A 22,813-nucleotide genomic window follows, 5' to 3' on the forward strand; every position below is an offset into this window, starting at 1 on the left:
TAGTTATCAGTTCTTGGAAGAAATAAATTTTGAGGAGGTATGGGAGGAAGGAATACATTATATAAAACATTACAATGAAGCTCATGACTGACCTTTGAATAGTAGGAATTTAAGTATGCTGTTAAAAATCTGTAAGGGACCGTTAAAATGATCAGACTGTAAGAGAAACGTGTGAGCTCACCAAACAAGGATTTCAGTGTAGATTTTGCCTTTATCAAATGAAGTTGAAGGAACAAGTTAAAGTTTGAATGGAAGAGCCTGCCATTGTTGTTCCACATCTGATTGTTGCTGTTTACATTCCTTTATTGAGCCTACATCTTCATAAGCTTTTTGACAGGTATATGTTGAACACTTCTGTTTCATGGTCAAGACAGGATCAGAGACCATGGATACTGACAACTGATTTGTCTGTTTTCTTCTGTCTTTTTCCATGACTCTATCTACTGCCTCATCTTGATTTACAAGCAAAACCTAGAAAACCTACAAAAATAAGTGTTTTGTGGTTTATCTAGGAATAATATAGAAAATATTGCTCTTATTTTTGGTGAAGAAAATCAATTTTGTATAGTTTATTTCAACCTAAATAAAATGTGAATTTTGTTTAAAGTTCAGGTACATTGTTTTTGATGCGGACAAAACAGATTCTTGTGGTAAATCTTTTCAAAAATATTTATCACCTTCACAATTGAAGATAAGGTCTTTTTTTTTTTCTTTTGGTGTATGGTTTACTACTTGGGGGAATAAAAAAGCCATTTTAATTGTGAAATTATTAAATGTAAGATTTATCTAACTTTTTAAGTATTATATGCTGTATGACCCCTGATATAAATTGTTAGTGTTTGCGTAATTGTTGCTGGCTAAAATGTAAATGAATGAATATTGCAAGAAAAAAAAAAAAAAATACTAGCAAAGATCATCCAACAGCCCATTAAAGGGAGCATACACCATGATCAACTGGGGTTTATCCCAACATACGCAAATCAATCAATGTGATAAGCCATATTAACAAATTGAAGGAGAAAAGCCATATGATCATCTCAACAGATACAGAAAAAGCTTTTCACAAAATTAAACACCGATTTATGATAAAAACACTCCAGAAGTAGGCATAGAGGAACTTACCTCAACATAATAAAGACCATATATGACAAACCCACAGCCAACATCGTTCTCAATGGTGAAAAAATGAAACCATTTCTTGTAAGATCAGGAACAAGACAAGGTTGTCCACTCTCACGATTATTATTCATCATACTTTGGAAGTTTTAGCCACAGCAATCAGAGAAGAAAAATAAATAAATGGAATCCAAATAGGAAAAGAAGACATTAAGCTGTCACTGTTTGCAGATGACATGATACTATACATAGAGAATCCTACAGATGTTACAAGAAAACTACTGGAGCTAATCAGTGAATATGGTAAAGTAGTACAATACACAATTAATGCACAGAAATCTCTTGCAGTCTTATACACTAATGATGCAAAATCTGAAACAGAATTTAAGGAAACACTCCCATGTACCACTGCAACAGAAAGAATAAAATACCTTGGAATAAACCTACCTAAGGAGATGAAAGACGTGTATGCAGAAAACTGTAAGACACTGATGAAAGAAATTAAAGATGATACAAACAGATGGAGAGATATACCATGTTCTTGGATTGAAAGAACCAACACTGCGAAAATGACTCTACTACCTAAAGCAAGCTACAGATTCAATGCAATCCCTGTCAAACTACCAAGGGCATTTTTCACAGAACAAGCATAAAAAATTGCACAGTTTGTATGGAACAACCAAAGACACCGAATAGCCAAAGCAATCTTGAGAAAGAAAAACGGAGCTGGAGGAATCATCAGGCTCCCTGACTTCAGACTATACTACAAAGCTACAGTAATCAAGACAGTATGGTTCTGGCACAAAAACACAAATACAGATCAATGGAACAAGATAGCCCAAAGATAAACCCACACACATATAGTCACCTTATTTTTGTTAAAAGAGGCAAGAATATACAATGGAGAAAAGACAGCCTCTTCACTAAGTGGTGTTGGGAAAACTGGACAGCTACATGTAAAAGAATGAAATTAGAACACTCCCTAACACCATACACAAAAATAAACTCAAAATGGATTAAAGACCTAAATGTAAGACCAGACACTGACAAACTCTTAGAGGAAAACATAGGCAGAACTCTCTATAACATAAATCACAGCAAGATCCTTTTTGACCCACCTCCTAGAGAACTGGAAATAAAAACAACAAACAAATGGGACCTAATGAAACTTAAAAGCTTTTGCACAGCAAAGGAAACCATAAACAAGACCAAAAGACAACCCTCAGAATGGGAGAAAATATTTGCAAATGAAGCAACTGACAAAGGATTAATCTCCAAAATTTACAAGCAGCTCCATATCAAAAAAACAAACAGCCCAATCCAAAAAATGGGTAGAAGACCTAAACAGACATTTCTCCAAAGAAGATATATGGATTGCCAACAAACACATGAAAGGATGCTCAATGTCACTAGTCATTAGAGAAATGCAAATCAAAACTACAATGAGGTATCACCTCACACTGGTCAGAATGGCCATCATCAAAAAGTCTACAAACAATAAATGCTGGAGAGGGTGTGGAGAAAAGGGAACTCTCTTGCACTGTTGGTGGGAATGTAAATTGATACACCCAATATGGAGAACAGTATGGAGATTCATTAAAAAACTAAAAATAGAACTAGCATACAACCCAGCCATCCCGCTACTGGGCATATACCCCGAGAAAACCATAATTCAAAAAGAGTCATGTACCATAATGTTCACTGCAGCTCTATTTACAATAGCCAGGACATGGAAGCAACCTAAGTGTCCATCAACAGATGAATGTATAAAGAAGATGCGGCACATATATACAATGGAATATTACTCAGCCATAAAAATATACGAAACTTGAGTCATTTGTAGTGAGGTGGATGAACCTAGAATCTGTCATGCAGAGTGAAGTAAGTCAGAAAGAGAAAAACAAATACCATATGCTAACATATATATATGGAATTAAAAAAAAACTCGTTCTGAAGAATCTAGGGGCAGGACAGGAATAAAGATGCAGATGTAGAGAATGGACTTGAGGACACAGGGAGGGCGAAGGGTAAGCTGGGACGAAGTGAGAGAGTGGTATGGACATACATACACTACCAAATGTAAAACAGATAGCTATGGGAAGCAGTCGCATAGCACAGGGAGATCAGCTCAGTGCTTTGTGACCACCTAGAGGGGTGGGATAGGGAGGGTGGGAGGGAGACGTAAGAGGGAGGAGATATGGGGATATATGTATATGTACAGCTGACTCACTTTGTTATACAGCAGAAACTAACACACCAATGTAAAGCAATTATACTCCAAAAAAGATGTTAAAAATAATAATAATGTTTTTAAAAAGTGGACTTAACATGATCCAGCTTTTCCTCATAAGTCAATTTTCATACAATATGTGGATTATTTGCTGTTGTGTTCAAACCCTTGATAGATAATCAGCAAGACACCCTGTACTTCTTTCAGAACTTAGCCTCAAAGGGACATAAAGCACCCAAAGAGTAATTACAATTTTGTGAGGCTAATGGAAAATACTTAGGATGTTTGGTATCTAAAGAAGGGGTTTCAATTGCTCTAGAAGCAATTTGGCTTTCCCTGCTCCTAAAACAAGAAGGCAAGTAAGGGGACTTCTAGGCCTTGCAGGCTACCAACGGAGCTGGATTCCAAATTTTTCTTTAGTGTCTCGACCATAAATAATTTGCCTACACAATACGAACCTGAACCTCTTGGTTGGGGAACAGACCATTGCGAAGCCTTTAGTTTCTCTAAAGGGCTTCCTGGCAAAGGCCCCAGCCTTGGGGCATCCAGACTATGATTTTCCCTTTTTTCTCTTTGTGCATAAAAACAAGGGTGACACACTAGGAATATTAACTCAACTGTAAGGCAGTCACTAATGACCAATAGGATATTACTGCCAGCAGCTAGATCCAGTAGCTAAGGGCCTTCCCCTTGCCTCCGAGCTGTCACAGCAATAGCTGTTGTTTGTCAGACAACATAGGAGACAGTCATGAGTCACCCTCTCACCGTCTTTGTTCCCCACTCCATGAAAACTCTACTAAACTCTCTTCACACACAACCTTATTCAGCGAGCCATTTAACTTGAGATTGTAATCATGAGACTGTATTCCTCTCACCAAACATAATTCTCCACAGGTGTAATGAACTTAGTCCAGTGACCTTGCTCCCAGAAGAATCAAAGAGCAGTAATGAAAAGTATGATTGCATTGTTTTAACTGACAGTATTTTATCTTAAGTATCAAATGGCAATAATGAAAAGTATGATTGCATTGTTTTAACTGACAGTTTTTTATCTTCTAGGATTGACCGTCAAGAAAGCCCAAAGGATAATCCTGACTTTATACTATGCACTCATGGTTCATATTTAAGAGGACCTCATGGAATGGACCAGGCTAGTAACGCTGTCATTTCTCCACTGTGTATCCTTGAAAATGGGCCCTTTCTAATGTCTTTTCTGCCCAACAGGCTGAACTAACAGCACGAACAAGAGCCTGCCTGTCATTTGGCAAAAGGAAAATCTGCTAACATTTACACAGACAGCCACTATACTTTTGGGGTGGCACATGATTTTGGTATGCTTTTGGAAAAAAAGAGGTGGGATTTTTAACATCCTCAGGACAGCCTACCAAAACTGGGAAACAAGTAGCAGAATTACTAGAGGCATTTCTGTTGCCATGTGCACTTGCTGTTACTAAGGCATGGGGCCATTCAAAGGCTGACACTGCAGAAGCAAAAGGAAGCTCTCTAGTCGATCATGCTCCCAAGACAGCAGCTCTGAAAAACGACACCAACCAACCAACCACTGTCTTTCCCTTTCAGCCACCCAGTAACCTTCCTGATATACTGCTGAAGTTTCAGGGAATGGTGTTTTCTGAAAATGGTTAAAGCTTTCAGAAAAAGGAAAAAGACACCTAAACACAGAATGGAGGAAGAGTCAACTAACAAAGAGCTGCGGACAGGTCCAAAGGGAAAGCCTATCTTTCTGTTTGGAGCTCAATATCCTATTTCACAATATATTTATGAGTTAACTCACTGGAACCCAGATAAGGTGGTATTACGAGGTAAACAATATTTTTCGAAGCCTATTTTACAATAGCCCAGAAGGTTTACTCAAGATGTGCAACTGTCCAAAATATAACCCAGGGAAGCATTTACACAGTTCTCAAAGAAATTTCCCATTACCTGCAGGTCTTTTTGAAATTTGGTATGTTGATTTTATACAAATGTCTCGCTCAGAAGGTTATCAATACATTCTTGTTATAATTTGAATGTTTTCACATTGGGTTAAGGCATTCCCGTGCAGAAAGGCCACAGTGCAGTAAGTAGAGAAATCAATTTTAGAAAGGGTGATACCTCTTTGAACAATCCCCTCAGAAATACATAGTGATAAAGGAACTCATTTTACTGGACAAATTATTAAGAAAATTTGCAAGATTTTTCCAACTACGCAGCACTTAATTGTGTTTATAATCCCTAGTCTTCTGGTTAGTAGAAAGAACAAATGGAACAATTAAAAAACAACTGGCTAAAATTATGGATGCTTATTCCTCACCTGGCCTAAGGCCCTTCCATTGGTTCTCAACCTCATATCCACCCCTCTTGGCAAACATCACTTCTCTCTCTTTGAGATGATCACAGGGAGAACAATGAGATTGAATGATGGACTATATTAACTTATATTATTAAAAGGAGACATATTACATCATGGCATAGGTTTAACTGCATTTTTCAAAGGATATTCTAAGCTTGTTTCTGAAGCATATCATAGTAATCTATCCTCAAGCGAAGATCAGATGCCCCATGACTTACAACCAGGAGATTACGTACATTGGAAAAGGCAGTATTTAAAAGACTACCTCCACCCTAGATGCAAGGTCCCTTATCAGGTGCTTTTAACTAACTCATGTGCAGCAAAACTGAAGGGAACTGACTCTAGGATTCATGTTTCCCACCTAAAAAGGGCTCCTGCACCAGACTGGTCTATAGACAGGGCTGATGACCTCAAACTCACCTTAAAGTGATGCTCCAATAGGAAAGAAACACCAACACCAGGATGAGAAGGTGACATCAGAAATAGACAGCTATCCCAACAGGCTGGACCTGACCCATACGGTTATTTACAACATTTTCTTCTTGGTTTCTTGGCCTTCTGCACACAAACCAAATGTTTTCCTATAATGGGCACAATTCTGTGCAAATTTGAGAAATCACTCCAAATGTTGGGACTATGGTCAATCACCTGCATCCAGTACTTCTGGGTTATCTTGCTGGGTTTCTCCACTCCAAGGGTCTAATTGGATGGCCCTCAGGAAATTTATTTTAGAAGAAAGAAATTATAGTTCTGTCAGGCCACTCCTGATATTACTAGATGGGACCCCCTCACTTGGCCCATCAAGCATACTTATTCTGACACTAGCCATAAATATGAGTTTTCCATTGAGGTCAGTCAAGCTCAGTCAGAACAATGAACTGAATTTCAATCAAAAGGTGTAACTTTTTAATTATTAGGAGGGACCCTCCCTCAGCTACGGGATGGATTTTTACGGCTGAAAATGGTCATCTAAGTTTAAAGACCTCCTTACGTTGGGAACAGTTAAATCACACTAAAAATCATCAGCCTGACGACACTAGTACATTATGAAAAATGGCAATATATCATTTCCCTTAAAGATAGTGATAGGTATGGAACAGACTGGGTCAGGCGACGAGAATACAGTGCATCGCACGTAATGGAACTCAATGGCTTTGTGGGTCCAATATACGGCCCTGGCTTCCACCAGGATGGCTAGGAAGGTGTACTTTAGGATTCCCTTGGGCTCAAGGCCACTTACGTAAAAATTTAGACATAAGTCCAGCAAATTTGCCATCAGTATGAGCCCAATGGGCCAAGAGATCTGTATCTCAAGGGTATGATTACTTAGCAGCTATTTTTGTGCCTTCAGTAGGTCTGGAAGATATAGTTTCCCACATCGAAGGCTTAACAGAATTCAGTCAAAAGACCTTAAATGATAGCAACCATGCTATTAGCCTACTGAATTCTGAAGTCTCTATGATGAGAAAAGTGGTGTTATAAATTCCTTAACTTGAGGTGCCTGGTTTCCTTTGATTAACTATAATCTCTCAATGTTCCAACTACATGGTTTTTGTTGCAAAACCCCTATATATCCTGGCTCCTCCCTTACCTCTTTGGAGCAGTCTCTCAGAGGTACCTGAGAGGGTGTCTCCCAGGCTATAGTCCTCAGAAAGTCTGCCAAATAAAACAGAATTCTCAGCTTTTAGAGTGTGTTTTTTTTTTTTTTTCAGTCAACAAAGCACAACGGAACAATGGAGGAATTTTGTACGTGGACTTTATACTCCATGTCATTGTTATATTTTCTGAGTATAACTCTACTGTTAAGTAAGAAAATGTGCTTGCTCTTAGATTTCTACTGAATTGTTTAGGAGGAATGTGTCATGATCTTGGATTAGTTTTCAAATGATTCAGAAGGAAAAAGAAGCTGGGTGCACATCCCACATGTATACACACAAAGAATGGAAATGTGAAGTATTAACAAAAGTGATTAGGGCAGGGCTTCCCTGGTGGCGCAGTGGTTGAGAATCTGCCTGCCGATGCAGGGGATACGGGTTCGAGCCCTGGTCCGGGAAGGTCCCACATGCCGCAGAGCAACTAGGCCCGTGAGCCACAACTACTGAGCCTGCGCATCTGGAGCCTGTGCTCCGCAACAAGAGAAGCCACCGCAATGAGAAGCCCGCACACCACAACGAGTAAATAAATTTATAAAAAAATAAAAAATAAAAAAAAGTGATTAGGGCATAATTTAAACGTTGGGGGAGGGGGAAATACCAAAAGTGTATCCCATGGCTGCTTACTCTGATTTGGGTCAATGACTGTAAATAAAAGTGTTATAAAGTAGAACAATCACAATTATTGGCAGCCTAATCCAAAGTAATTATTCCTGATGTAATGCACTTTAATCCACTTTAGAAAATGCCAAGGGAGGGACTGCATGTCCGCATTTGTTATGTGCTAAATAGTTTCGGAACAAAGATCTCCTCACTGGAGATACGGTGATGGGCACAACTAGGGTCTGGTGAACAGAAGGGCCAAATGGATGCTTCACTGCTCTTAATGTCAGAAACGGAGAAAACTGACAAGCGTCCAAAACGTTAGGGACCACAAAATACCCTGAGCCACACGCGGCCCTGAAGATGGCACATGAAGGAGTAAAAATCCACCCCGTTTAGTTGTCCACTTAATGGGTGAACTGTATGGTAGGGAGATTATATCCCAATAAAGCAGTTAATAAAGAAAAAAACAAAACTTAAAGGGCCCTATTGTATTCAATCTGGGCCGAGGGAGTCCCTCAACAGTCCCCCCCTTTAAGAGAAATTCGGGGAACAGAAGGAAAGGTGAAAAGCCTACGCGTAGAGCTGGGGTCAGTGTACTGCCCTCGTGCAGACTGGCATACGATCCCCCGTGAGGATCCCGACTTCTGGGCAAAGGTACCGAAGAGCCGCCGCACACATTCCACGCAGCGTGGCGTCTGACAAACACCCCGGCGGCCTCTCGCCCGAGGGGCTGCTGGCCACGCTCACCTCTCGGACACAGCCTCGGCCTGCTCCGCCCTGCGCTCCATCTCCACGACCTCCTCCTCCGTGTACTCCAGCTTCACCCGCTCCTCGGCCAGCTCTCTCTCCACCGCCTGCAGCTGGGTCGTGGTTCTCGCCAACAGCACCGTCACCGCGTCCTACAGGACCAAAGGGACGCTGCTAAGAAGCGGAAAGCGGGCGCCTGCACGGCCCATGGGGAGCATCCCTGCTGCCGGGCTGGTGGCCGTCCCCGGCTGCTCTCCAGCGGGAAGCAGCTCACCCCCGGGGCTGGCAGCAAGACAGTAACTTGGCCTTTCCATGTGGCTCTGAGGACTCAAATTTTAAGCAACCAACGCATCACTCATCATCATGAACATGTTGCATTAAAGAATATTACCATGAATGGCCACATCCATCACTATAGTCCATTTTTATTACTTCCCTTGAAACCCTGTTTCTTCGTCGCCACTGTGTTCTATTTAAGACTAAGTCTACACGCGTTTCTTAGAAACAATGGCCCCAGGAAAAGCCCCTCTTAAAGCCAGGCCACCTACTGACTCCCGAGAGGTGGCGGGCACAGGGTCCCAGGAGTCGCTGGGTCCCAGCCACTCGTCGTCCCGCCGGGGGGGGGGCTCGGGGCCGGTGAACACCTGCACCGAGTACCAGCACAGCTGCATCTCGCTCGAACCATCGTAATCAGCCAAGTTAATCTGACCAATGCCCTGTGCGGTGTTTAAAAAAAAAAAAAAAAAAAGGCATAACAGGCCCTGAATGACTGCACCTTAACAACCAATGGGCATCAAGGTTACCCTTTAATCTTAAGCAGAAAGAAAGGAAAGTATTTCATTCTTACTAACAGGACTAAGGTAAAATGAAAGTAGTGTTAAAGTGGTGTTGGAGGATCCTAGGGAGGATGGCTCTCATGTTGCTTATTCAACTTTAATAGAAACTGCTAGGAAGGGAAGAAGGACAGAGAACAAAAGGTAACTCACAGTGAAGGAAATGGACACTTCAGGATTGGATCTCACCCAGACTCTGGCCTATATGTTTCCTCCCTTGCTGATTTTAATCTGTATGTTACTCTGAAACAAACTGTAACCAAACAGAAAAACAGACAGAAACTGAGGAAGAGAGACAGGAAGAAAAGCAGGATTGAGGGAGAAGACAGGAGGACAGAAAGACTGAGGCAGAGACTGACAAAAGAGAGGGGGAGAGAGGGGTGGAAGGTAGGAAAGAGAGGAGGAGGGTACCATACCAACAGTTCTCCCTGCAACTGAGGATTCACTGAGCACATGTATAACTGAAGGGACTTCAACATCACCATGTTTGAATGCACAGGGATTCTGAAAACTTCATTAAACGCCAAGGGGGCTTTCAATTCCAGAGCCTTAGAGCAGAATGTGTTTGGTGTGTCGGGGTCAAGCGAAGGCAAACAGATGCAGACGTGTCTGGAATCGAGACAGGGAGAAAAAAGCATGGACCACATACACGAACACCCCTGTATGTTACCCTTTGGATGTGAATAGGTAAAACTGCAAAGTCCTTTGGAAAAAGTCCTTTTCTCAACCAAAACAAAGTCCAAAGAACGGACCTACCTTTGGAGAGAAAAAAAAAAAAAGGAAAAGAAAAGAAAAAAATTAGCAAAAAGAAAACATAAAAATCAGCAATTATAACTTCAGGGGGAGTCAAACAGACTTTCTGCTTTCACCATCTTTGTGGCAAAACATCTGCACTGATCTCTGCACAGCCCCTTGGCTCCCTCTCCAAGCTCTGCCCGCCTTGCCTCTCAGAGCGCTTGCCCACCCAGGCACCCGCCGTGCTGGGCTCCCAGCCCTATCCACCCCCAGCGTGGAAGCCAGCACCCAGGAGAAGCTCCAGCATCGGTGGAGTGAAGTACAGCATCAGGGCGAACCCTCAGACGCTGAAAACCAGGCTGCTTCCAAGGCCTTCGGGAGACCAGTTTACAAAGACGACTCACGGAAAGGGAGGGCACCGTCGGGCCTGAACACCCATCACAGGTGGGTTCACCCGCCAGGGTGAGTGGGACCTCACATCCCCATCGGGCACCCATCTCCCCACTGGGGACAATACAGATTTCCTTCTCCCTGCTCGGACAAGGATGCCTGAGCCCAGCCTGAGGCCTCTTCAGGCAACTCATCAGATCGCAAGAGCTGAGTGTGGCTGTGTCGCCACCAGCCTTGTGACCAGGATGGACGTTTTCAGCCCCAACGCTGCCGATGATGGGCACCCAGCATTTTGTCAGCATGGCCACGGCACATAACCAGCCTGGCTCCAATAACTCCACCTGCCTCAAATAATAAACCAGCCTCTTCTTAAAACTTACAATCCTTTAGATTTCAGACAGACATTCCCTGGCGTTTTATTCTAAATTCAGGTTCCACGACAGTCTTTTCCCTCCCCAAACTGCCACGTGCAGCAGGTCAGCCAGTGGTGCCGTGTGGAGGACGGCCCGGGGGGAGGACACGGCCCCCACCGGCACGGGACCTTACATTTTGCAGTCTTCCTTCACCACCAGCCCGGCAAAGTTCTTCAGTTGGAGCACGTTCGCGAGGAGACACTCGCTGGCACTGTCGTGCCTAGAAACTAAAAGGCACATTCACAGACTGCAAATGCCCCACGGTGCAGAAATCCTGCTTGAACTACTGCAGCGGTCCTCACCCCACCCCAGGGGACCTGTGCAAAGTCTAGAGGCTTTCCTTACTGTCACACTGAGTGGAGGGGGGCTACTGCATGTAGTGGGTGGAGGCCAAGGCTGCTGCTCAACACTCCATGGGGCTCAGGACAGCCCCCAACCCAGAATGACCCAGCCCGAATGTCACGAGTGCCGAGAAACGCTAGGATGACAAGAGTGAGCAAAAGAAAGCTGCTGGGATGTGAACATCCTGCCTTGTTCATCTGAACACTGCTGGTTACTGCCTTTCTAGACACTGTAGCTAGAAACCAAAACGCTTAGTGTTGCACAGCACCTGGCTACCCCACCTCCGGCGGGAACTTTCCTGAGGGCCTGACTGTGCCCACGGGGTGAGCGTCCCCAGCCGTGACTCAGTGTTGGAGGACAGCAGTGGAGCCGCTCTTGCCCATCTCTCCTTCCCGCCACCGCTGTCCCTTCACCTGAGACCGCTGAGATGGGCCTGGGGGTACCCAGGCCAGGGAGCAGCACCCAGATCACGCGGGTCCCTCCATCCCTCCTGGCCTGTGTGTGGAGGTGTGAGTCGCCAGGCGGGCCCCAATCTACCCATCGTCTTTATGAGCAACAGGGAAGGAGTCTTCTGTACTCACAAAAATCCAACATCGATCTGGGGCCCCTCGTTACCACAAGCGTCTCCACGCACAGGCTCGTCAGCATCCTCACTCCTGAACACAGTCGGAAAGGCACCGTGTTACTCCGAGGGGGCCTGGTTACCTCGGGCTCGGCAGAAGCTCTCTCACACTAGGGGTGCTTCTTACTGAGAAGGGCTTTATTAAGTTGCGACATAAATAAATGCTTTAAGTGACAGGGCACGGCAGGTCCCCAGGATCCATGACGTCACCTCCCAGGGTACCTGCTGACAAAGTGGCCTTTTTGAGAAAATACCTCTCAAAACCACGTGATATTCACGACAAAGTTCAAAAACATACACTCTTAAAAGCTTTGCAGGGGGGACTTCCCTGGTGGTCCAGTGGTTAAAACTCCGTGCTTCCACTGCAGGGGGCGCGGGTGCGATCCCCGGTCAGGGAACTAAGATCCCGCAAGCTGAGCGGCGCAGCCAAAAAAAAAAAAAAAAGTTGGCAATAAATGAAACATATACAGGTATCTGAGCTGAAAACATGACATCAAAGGTCTCAAACAAAATAAAGCCCACAAGGGGTTTTGTCCTTGCAAAGTGACTCCTCCAGCTCAGGAAAGGGGACGGGGGGAACATCCATTTCTAGTGAACGTCCTTTCTAGAAAAGCAGGTCTCCCTCGCACACTGGTTCTCCTTTTCCGGCTCTACTGGGCTCACGCCTTCCAACCCCCGGGGCCGGAGAGAAAGCAGTCATCCTAGATGCCCGAAGCCAGGCCAGTCCCCAGACGCCACCTGGGACCAGAGGGGGTCCGTGGGGATGCTCAGGGCCCCTCCCACATGGAGAGAAGCCAGAAGAGCTGCACCCCGGAGACACACAGGGTGTCAAGCCAGACAGGTCTCAGCAGGGGTGCCTTCTGGGAAGTCAGCCCAGGGAGGCCAGAAGGTCAGCTTCTAACCTTTCGGTGGGAGGTTCAAACACGCCGCTGTCGCTGGCCAGCAAGTAATCGGACAGGCAGGTGGACACGCAGCGCACTCTCCGCTCCAGCCTCTGGGCGCTGTCTTCTCGGGGGGTCGTTGCTGCAGACGAGAGACACGGCCGGGCTCAGGAGGCAACAGTGCGGGAGCCCAGGGCAGAGCAGAGACAAAGGCACGAAGTGGCAGAGACAGGCCAGCACGTGTGCAGATGTGTGTTTACATGCACTCTGCTCCAGTCTTTTCTTATATTGGAAAATGGAACAAACAGGCTTCTGGCTACTTCTTTAAAAGCCCTTTAAATGATCATCAATCTCCCTTCACCTCCTTAATGAGCGCACAGGTCAGAAGGTGGCGGGAAGGCCCTTGGCGTGGCCCTTTGAGAGAGTGTCACACGGGAAGACCTGGAGAGAGATTTCGCCTGCACGCGGATGGCAGCGCGCTCTCCGAGAAGCAGGAGGGGGGTGTTTCCTCCTTGACGCTGCTTGGTATTCTCCATACTTTATACAAGGAACACAGGCTACACTGCTTTATAATCAGAAAACAGAGTTTTTAAAAATCATCAAATAACCTCCAACAAAATGGAGGGACTTTCAAGTCAGAGGACACAGATGCACCCAGACTCGGCCTTTGCCAACGTCTCCGTGACCCCTCTGCCGCTCTAACCCCAGCGTCCTCCTCAGCAGCCCTGGGGCCAGACTGGCTTCCAGAACTGTCTCCTGGGATTAGAAAGGACCTTCACTGGGCAGCTAATTTTTGTCTCATATCGGTTTTAACCAAGAGCCAAAGACAACCACTGACACTTTCCCTTTTACCATTTCATCAACTCTTTCTATTCCTTCCCTCACAGCAACAAGTTTCTTTTAACAAAAGCAACAGAAACAGGCATGCCGTCTCCCACTGCAAAATGTGATGACGGACACAGGAACCTCAACACTTCTGAGAGAGGCACACACGGTCAGAACACAGGCTTAAACCGTAAAGCCCCGAAGTGAGCCTCACTCAAGCATCATGATGCCTCTTGTTAATAATGCAGGTCCCTCTTGTCTCTCTCTGTTCTCTGGCCATCTAAGCTCTAGAAACTAAAAATCTAGACATCTGTGCACCCCTGACACCAATAACCATCTCTTTTCTTTTTTTTTTTTTCTTTTGCCTGCGTTGGGTCTTCGTTGCTGCACTGGGCCTTCTCTAGTTGTGGCGAGCGGGGGTTACTCTTCATTCCAGTGCACGGGCTTCTCAGGGCGGTGGCTTCTCTTGTTGCGGAGCATGGGCTCTAGGCATGCGGGCTTCAACAGTTACAGCGCATGGGCTCAGTAGTTGTGGCACACAGGCCCTAGAGCGTGCAGGCTTCAGTAGTTGCAGCTCTGGGCTCAGTAGTTGTGGCTCGCGGGCTCTAGAGTGCAGGCTCAGTAGTTGTGGCACACGGGCTTAGTTGCTCCGTGGCACGTGGCATCTTCCTGGACCAGGACTCGAACCCGTGTCCCCTGCATTGGAAGGCGGATCCTTAACCACTGCGCCACCAGGGAAGTCCCCAACCATCTCTCTTTTCAGCCAAATTATTATTCACAGCAACAATTAAACCCAGATATATTCATCGGGGTACAAAACAGACAGGGCGGGCTTCCCTGGTGGCGCAGTGGTTGAGAGTCCGCCTGCCGATGCAGGGGACACAAGTTCGTGCCCCAGTCTGGGAAGATCCCACATGCCGCGGAGCGGCTGGGCCCGTGAGCCATGGCCGCTGAGCCTGTGCGTCCGGAGCCTGTGCTCCGCAAGGGGAGAGGCCACAACAGTGAGAGGCCCGCGTAACAACAACAACAACAACAACAGAAAGAGACAGGGCTGTGGCCTTTGGTCTCACAATGTTAACTGCAGACAAAAGCCGACCTTTCAAAGGTCTGCAGCGCCCAGCGTTGGGGCCACTGGCTCCGGCTCAGTCAGCGGCAGAAGCTGGCTTCTTCCTAGGGTGGCCGGAGGCACCGACTCTCAGATCGTAGATGACGACTCCCAGGTCCAGCTCTGCTCGTCACCCCGGCCCCACGGAAGGACCCAGAGCCTCCCTCCAGCTCTAAACTGCAGATAGAACCGCTCAGTTTGCTGCATGGAACGCCAGCAAACACATCGGCTCACTACTTCCATTCCCAGCCCTGACACTCGGCCTTACGTGCCTTTAAGGAAGTAACACTGCACAATGATCCAGTTAACTTCCAGGCAACCCAATGGTGTAACTGACAAAATTTCTCTCTCATTGCAGTGAAAGTGGATGAAGAGAGAAAGGAAATGGGGGAATCAATCCTCAGTGATCCTGGGCTTAGCACATTCACGGAGCAACTGGATGCAGGAGTTGACAGAAGGAGGTACGTTCAGCGTTTGCCCTGGCTGAGGAAGAAAGCACAAGGCACACCCCACAGTACACACCGCAACCGTCTGCACTTGGGCTTCTAGGCAACGAGACGGAAAGTGGGGAGCAACGCCAGTGAGGTAAGGAATAAACAAGCTTCCACACATTCATTTTATAAACCTCTGATCTTTCCATCATGAAACACAGACAAACAGACACTGAGACCTAAGGACAGCAACGCTGCCTGACAAAAGGGAGGAAAGTATAAGGAAAATCACATCGTGGGCAAAGCTGCCAGCTGGCCTATTAAAATAATGAAAGCGCTAAAGTCTGGGGAAAAAACGCAAGAAGGAAAAAATACGTCAAGCTCTTAGAAAAGTTCTTACACAACTTTCAGAGCCAGGATGAATACCATTCAAACGACAACAATAATAAGAGCAACTGTTGAGCTACATTAAAGCACAGCCATGAGCTATGCCCTTCCTGACCACACCCCGACCATCCTAAATACATTGATTCACTGCACAAGCATGTGGCACAGCCTGACCAGCAAGGCGAAGCGGAAGTCCAAGGTCACTTACAGTGAACGTTTCTGTCGAGCCACATGAGAAAAGAGATTTAAAAAAAAAAAAAAAGCACAAAGTGAAAAAACTGTAGAATTTAAGCCAACAATGTTAAACAGGGTATGAATGTAATAAAAACATCAATAAACAGATGAACAAAGTCAAAATATTTATGGACTTATATTAGCAAACACCAGTGCGAAATGAAAACAGAAACAGATTTCAGAATCGTGCCACATTTGACTTTTAAAGTGTGGGGACCATAAAACTGTAGTAAACATGTAAAAACAGTTAACGATGACAGTTTATTTCCCCACTCCCCTGCCCCACCTCTGTCCCCTCAGACTGATTTAAAACACAATGGGCAACTCTGAATTTTATGTTACTAAAATTTTTCTCACTAAAGCTTGCTTGAGTCAAACTTAGACTGTACTGTTCTTAGACTGGAGAGTGGAGGGAACTACATGACCTCGGGCGTCATAAATGAGGGGTGGGGTTATTGTAATGAGTACTGCGATCCTTGCCAATTTTATGAAGCTGCGATGACTCTAAGCTCAGGCATTCCCACAAGCATCAAGGGAGGCAAGGAGTCACCCTGCGTCCATGCCTGAAGCTGCTCACCCAGCCCTGCGCAAGCACCTATCAGGACCCATTCACTGAGTCAAGTACCTCTAGTTTGTAAGGGCCCAATTCTACTCATATGTGAACGCACCACCAGGTGGCAGTATCTGACCGTACCGACAGCAAAGACCTCCCAGTCTAAGAAGCTTGAAGCGCTATAACATCCACCACCAAGTGGTGGATGAAAAATAAAGAAATTAAGTCAGCTCTTCTTCCCACCCAGTCTCTCCCGTGGACCGAAAGGGGTCCTTAAATCTTTTGCTGACTTTGTGTATAACTGGACTGATACTTCTATATTTCGGACTGTTTGCATAGGGAAAAGAAAAGTTTGCACAGGGAAAAGAAGAGTAAAGGCTAGACAATAAGTGAAAATGGAAACGTTTTAAGGAAAGTTTGCAAAGGGAAAAGGAAAGAGTAAAGTTAGACAATAAGTGAAGATGAACAAGAGAATATGTGTATAAAAAAGAACAAAGTAAATACAGCTTACATATGCATATGAACTATGGAAATAATTTATATTGGGATGTTGAAATAATGTATGAGCAGCATTTGCAAACAAAAAAGATAGGAAAACAACGGAGGTGCCAATTAGCCAAGGGACTGATTCAGAACATAGCTGGTCAATAGATATGTAAATGCTGAGAGAAACTAGGACTGTGTCTATAACCCATGGGTAACAAAATGGTGTATTTGTTGAAGAGCAATGAAGCCGAGAGTCAACCAGGTCTAAGGGTGTGCCCAAGGATATGCAGTTAGAGTTGAGTAGGCAAGGATTTGAAGAGCACCAGAGAAAGTAATTTGGTAGAAATGACTAATGCTTACTGCGACAACTTCTGAAATCATCCAAAATACTGTCATTTCCTGTTTGACAGAATTAAGTCTTTGAAAATTCCAGGAACAAAGGATGAAGAGATGAAGTCACAGGGCCAACGTTAGTAGAGATTTCTGCCGGGCCACAGCCAGACAGCAGTGCCAGTGCTGGTCTGAGGCGGGAACACACAGAACGTTGCATGTGGGCACACGCCCTGGAGAGTTCGTTAAGGCCCAAGTACTTCTTTAGCAGCCTCCGAATGCGGAGGAACTGTCTCATTTTCGACAATTAAGTATATTCTGAAAACAAGCCAAATGGCTGGGAAAGACTACTTTCCATGACATTTCAAGGACCCAGGGCAAAAGCACGCGGAACGAGCAAGGGAGCGGGCGGGCGGGCGAGCGTGCGTGCGTGCGTGCGGGCCTCCTCTTGCCCTGGAGGGTCCTAAGCTGAGGGCTCACTAGGCCACAGCAGAGCCAGCTGAGCTCGAGACCTTTCCTCCCCGGCCCCGGGGCACCCACCGGACCCATCAGTACGTACTTGCAGCCATGGGAGCGGTAGCGGCTTGGGGTCCTCGCTCGCGAGGTCCTTCCCCGTTCCTGGGGCACCCGTGCGGCGGCAGGGACGCCGCGCCCGGCGGGTCCTCGTCCCCCACGGCGGAGGCCTGAGCACGCAGCCTGTCCAGGGGGGCCCAGGCCCGCCACCTCGAAGGCGTCCCCGAGCTGGGCCAGGGGCGAGTCTCGCGAGGCCGGGAGGAAGGGCGTGTCCAAGGGCGAGCTGGGTGGGTACAGCGAGGACAGCGAGGAGCGCGAGGACAGGGACGCCAGGGACTGTGGCGTGTCCAGGGAGCGCCTCTGTTTGTGGAGGTCTGCGGGGCCCGGGGCGTCCGCCAAGGGGACGTCCCGGCCCAGGGAGTCGAAGGGGACGAGGTCGAAGCGCAGGAGCGGGCCGCCCTCGGCGTCGGGCTTCTCGCGTACTGCGGGAGGCCGTAGATGTCGGTGAAGCTGACGGAGCTCAGGGAGCCCCGGCTGGAGGCCAGGGAGCCGCGGCTGCTCCCCGAGGAGACGGTCAGGGTGCTGGCGGACAGGCTGAAACGACAAGAGCAGCCTGGAGCCCGCCCGTCCCCACCGCGAGCCGAGCTCCACGAGGAGCAAACCTCTGCCTCGGGCCCGTTCACCCCGGCGCCTCTTCAACACCTCTGAGCGTTTTAAGACACCCACCCCCACCCCCGCCCCTTCGTAAATATTTCCTTTGTTTCTTTGAATGTCAGTCGAGAGCAGTAGTTAACGTCAAGGGCTCTTGCTCGAGCTCAAGTTCCAGCTCACACTCAAGACTAGCTGTATGCAGCTGATTTGGTCAAGGGCTTTGCCCTTTCCGAGCCTCCCACCTTCTCACCCGGCGCTGGGATGAGAGCGGTTCCTGCCTCAAGGCGCTGTGAGGGGGAGAACTGAGAAAATAATACACAGAAAGCCCTTAACACTACACTTCGCGATACGGTAAGTGCTTGAGAACTGGAGCTCTTACTGAGCATCCAACTCGGATTTTAAAGATATTCATGCCTAATTAAAATGAGTATCTTAAAGAGAAATAATTAAAAGTGTACGTGTGCATCTATGTAGATGGACATATACACTCCTGATGCTGTGAGTTACAAAATCCTTCGATAAATCTGACTTAAGATTCATTATTCTGAAGTCACACTTGGTTCTCCTCATATTCCTTGGGTCACATATAAGCAGCTCATCTTAAAAATATCCTGTCTTCACTTTCCTGTCCTGTACTTACAACCACTGCAGGTTCTAAGTTCTGGGAGAGAAAGCCAGGCTAAATGAATCGTGAAGTTCACGGCCACTATGTTATAACATGATAATCATGTTACCTACCTTTGTAACTCGGACTGGAGATAGGACATTAGGCAGATGGCTTCTTCCAGCTGCATCAGGAGACAGTTTCTTTTTTCCTGAAGTAGAATCCTGTAGGTACAAAAACAGTCCACTGGTGGATTTCAAAGATGCCAAGTATATTTTCCTAACAAGAAATTCAGCTATATATTCCGCCAAAACAGATCAATGACTATCAGTTCTAAAAGCACACCTATGTCACAAGTTCCAAGGTAACTGTTTTTGTTTTATTTCACACTGTACCTCTAGAATCCTGAACAGTGCGAGTGATCCACACTAGAAGTTGCATGTGTGATGGAACAAATGTGTGGATAAAGAGATAAGATGGACGGATGGGAGGATGAGTGGGTGGACAGGTAGGTAAATAGACAGGTGGATGGGAATCCCACAGATGGGTTCAAAGGCAGAGCTCATAGAAATCTACTGGATTTCCTTGGAATAAATCTGATTCCCTCATCCTAGGCCCTCTTCCAGGCAAAAAATAAATGCAATTCTAGTATCTAGAGAATAAAAGATAAAAATCAAATAAAACAAAATATCAACTGTCATGGGTTGATATGGGTTGGAAGTATATATTTCTTCTTCCTTCTGCCTTCTTCTACTTCATAATTTTCTAGAATATTTTTCTCCTACTGTAGTAAGCCTACTGCCGAGAGTAGAGCCCTGCACATATAATAAATAATTGTTGAACAGTGGGGACTGATTAATCTTGCCTTTATAACAAAAGACCCATTTACAAATCAAAATGATTGCATATATATATATATATATATATATATATATATATATATATATTCAGGCAAAATAGAGTTTATGAACAAAGACTGTACTAAGAGACAAAGAAGGGGATTACATAATGATAAAGGGGTCAATCCAGTAAGAGGATATAACATATGTAAACATTTATGCACCCAGCACAGAACCATCTAAATATAGAAGCAAATATTAACAGTCCAAATGGGAGAAATAGACATTAATACAATAATAGTAGCAGATTCTAATACTCCACTTACATCAACCATACAGATCATCCAGACAGAAAATCAGTAAGAAAACGTAGGCCTTAAAGAACATGTGAGATCACATAGATTTATCAGATATATACAGAACATTCCATCAAAAAAAAGAAAAAAATCAGCAGCATCACATTTTTTCAGAATCATTTTTCTGAAGAGCACATGGAACATTCTGGAAAAGAAATTATTTTTTAGGCCACAAAACAAGCCTTAATAAATAAAGGAAGATTCAAGTGTATTCGGCAACAGGTGTAAAAGTAGAGATCAATTATGAAACAAAACTGGAAAGTTCACAAATGTGTGAGATCAAACAACATGTAGTGAACCATCCATGGGTCAATGAAGAAATCAAAAGAAATTTAAAGAAAAACAACCTCAAGAAAATGCGAATACAACGTAACAGATTTATGGAATGCAGCAAAAGCAGTTGTGAAAGGTAGGTTCTTGGTGATAAAATGCCTAACTCAAGAAACAAACTAACTTCACACACGAAGAAAATAGAAAAAGAAGAACAAATGAAGCCCAAAGGTACTATTAGGAAAGAAATAACAAAGATCGGGATGGAAATAAATGTAACAAAGACTCAAGAGGCAATAGAAAAGATGAATGAAATTAAGAGGCTTTTTTTCTTTTAAAAGATAGACAAATTGATGAAAGTTTAGCTAACATCGTCAAGAAAAGGGCAGGGCTTAAACACATAAAATCAGAAATAAAAGAGGAGACGTTACAACTGACACCATGGGAATACAAAGGATTATAAGAGGCTGCTATAAACAATTGTATGCCAGCAAACTGAACAACACAAAAGAAATGGATGCACCCTAGAAACATTCAAGGCAGGACTGAATTATGAAGAAAGAGAAAACTGAACATACCAAAAACTAGTAAGGACGTTGAATCAGTAATCCAGCACTTCCCACCAAACAAAAGTTCAGGACCAGCAGGCTTCGCTGGTCAATTTTACCAAACAGTCAAAGAAGATTTAATAACTGTCTTTCTCAAACTTTCTGAAAAAGTTGAAGATGAGGGATGCTTCCTAACTAATGATGCTAGCATTACCCTGTTACCAAAACCTGACAAGGACACCACAAGAAAAAGAAAATTACACTCCTATATCTGTACACACCAAATACACACATCAAACTTCTGGAATGCTACACAGCAGTTCTAAGAGCAATGTTTTTAGTGATACCTACTAGAAGACATAAGAAAATCTTCAAATATACAGCCTAACCTTGAACCTCAAGGAATTAGAAAAAGAAGAACAAATGAAGCCTAAAGTTAGCCCAAGGAAGAAAATAAGAAAGATGAGAGCAGAAATAAATGAAATAGAGGCTAAAAAGACAGTAGAAATTATCAATGAAACCGAGAGCAGGTTCTTTGAAAAGATAAACAAAATTGAAAAAGCTTTAGCCAGGCTCACCAAGAAAAAAAGACAATTAAAATCAGAAATATCACAAATAATTAAACTAAGAAATGAATAAGGAGACATAACTAATACCACAGAAGTACAAACAATCATAAGAGACTACTATGAACAATTATATACCAACAAATTGGACAACCTATGAGAAATAAATTTCTAGAAACATATAACCTTCCAAGACCGAACCATGAAGAAACAAAATTTGAAGAGACAGTTTACTAGCAACAGGATTGAATCCATAATTAAAAACCTCCCCCAAAAGCCCAAGGAGCACATGATTTCACTAGTGAATTCTACCAAACATTCGAAGAAGACTTAATAACAACTTTTCCCCAACTCTACCAAAAAATAGAAGATGAAGGAACAAATTCAAACTCATTTTATGATGCCAGCATTACCCTGTTAACAAAACCTGACACGGACACCACAAGAAAAGAAAGTTACAGGCCAATATGCCTGATGAACATAGACGAAAAAATCACCAGCAAAATATTAGCAAAGTGAATTCAACAATAAATTAAAAGAGTCATACACTATAATCAAGTGGGAATTAGTCCAGAGATGCAATAATGTTTCAATATTTGCAAATCAATTGTATACCACATTAACAAGATGAAGGACAAAAATGATATGATTATCTCAATAGATACAAAGGAAGCATTTGACAAAATTCAAACCATTTTTGACAAAAACTCTAAAAAAAAAAGTGGGTATACAGGGAGCATACCTGAACATAATAAAGGTCATTATGACAAACCCACAGCAAACATCATACTCAAACATGAAAAACTAAAAGATTTTCCTCTAAGACCAAGAAAAAGCAAGGATGCCCACTCTCGCCACTTTTATGCAACATAGTATTGAAAGTCCTAGGCACAGCAATCTGACTAGGAAAAGAAATAAAAGAAATCCAAAATGGAAAGGAATAAGTACACCTATAACTATCTGCAGATGACATGATATGACATATAGGGAACACTAAAGACTCCACCAAAAAGTTGTTAAAACTAATAAATGAAGTTGCAGTAAATTTGCAGGATACAAAACCAATATAGAGAAATATTTTACATTTCTAAACACTAATAATGATCTGTCAGAAAGACAAATGATGAAAGACAATCCCATTTACAATTGTATCAAAAAGAATAAAATACCAGGAATAAATTGAACGAAGGAGGTGAAA

At 44.3% G+C, this 22,813-nt stretch overlaps 1 protein-coding gene across 1 annotated transcript in view; it reads right to left on the bottom strand.

Annotated features, from left to right (window-relative positions):
* Positions 1-22,813, bottom strand: part of LOC308609717 (protein WWC3-like) — a gene marked incomplete at both ends in the record, with an annotated part of 109,169 nt that overhangs the window by 26,076 nt on the left and 60,280 nt on the right. The window contains 10 exon segments of the mRNA XM_081223428.1: positions 8,702-8,853; positions 9,250-9,417; positions 9,951-10,143; positions 11,206-11,292; positions 11,996-12,070; positions 12,939-13,059; positions 17,828-17,975; positions 17,977-18,258; positions 18,261-18,375; positions 19,171-19,260. Of these exon segments, the coding sequence (XP_081079554.1) occupies positions 8,702-8,853; positions 9,250-9,417; positions 9,951-10,143; positions 11,206-11,292; positions 11,996-12,070; positions 12,939-13,059; positions 17,828-17,975; positions 17,977-18,258; positions 18,261-18,375; positions 19,171-19,260 (1,431 nt within the window).

This window comes from Mesoplodon bidens (genome assembly GCF_964165515.1).
Source record: "Mesoplodon bidens genome assembly, chromosome: Y".
Lineage (NCBI taxonomy): Eukaryota > Metazoa > Chordata > Mammalia > Artiodactyla > Ziphiidae > Mesoplodon > Mesoplodon bidens.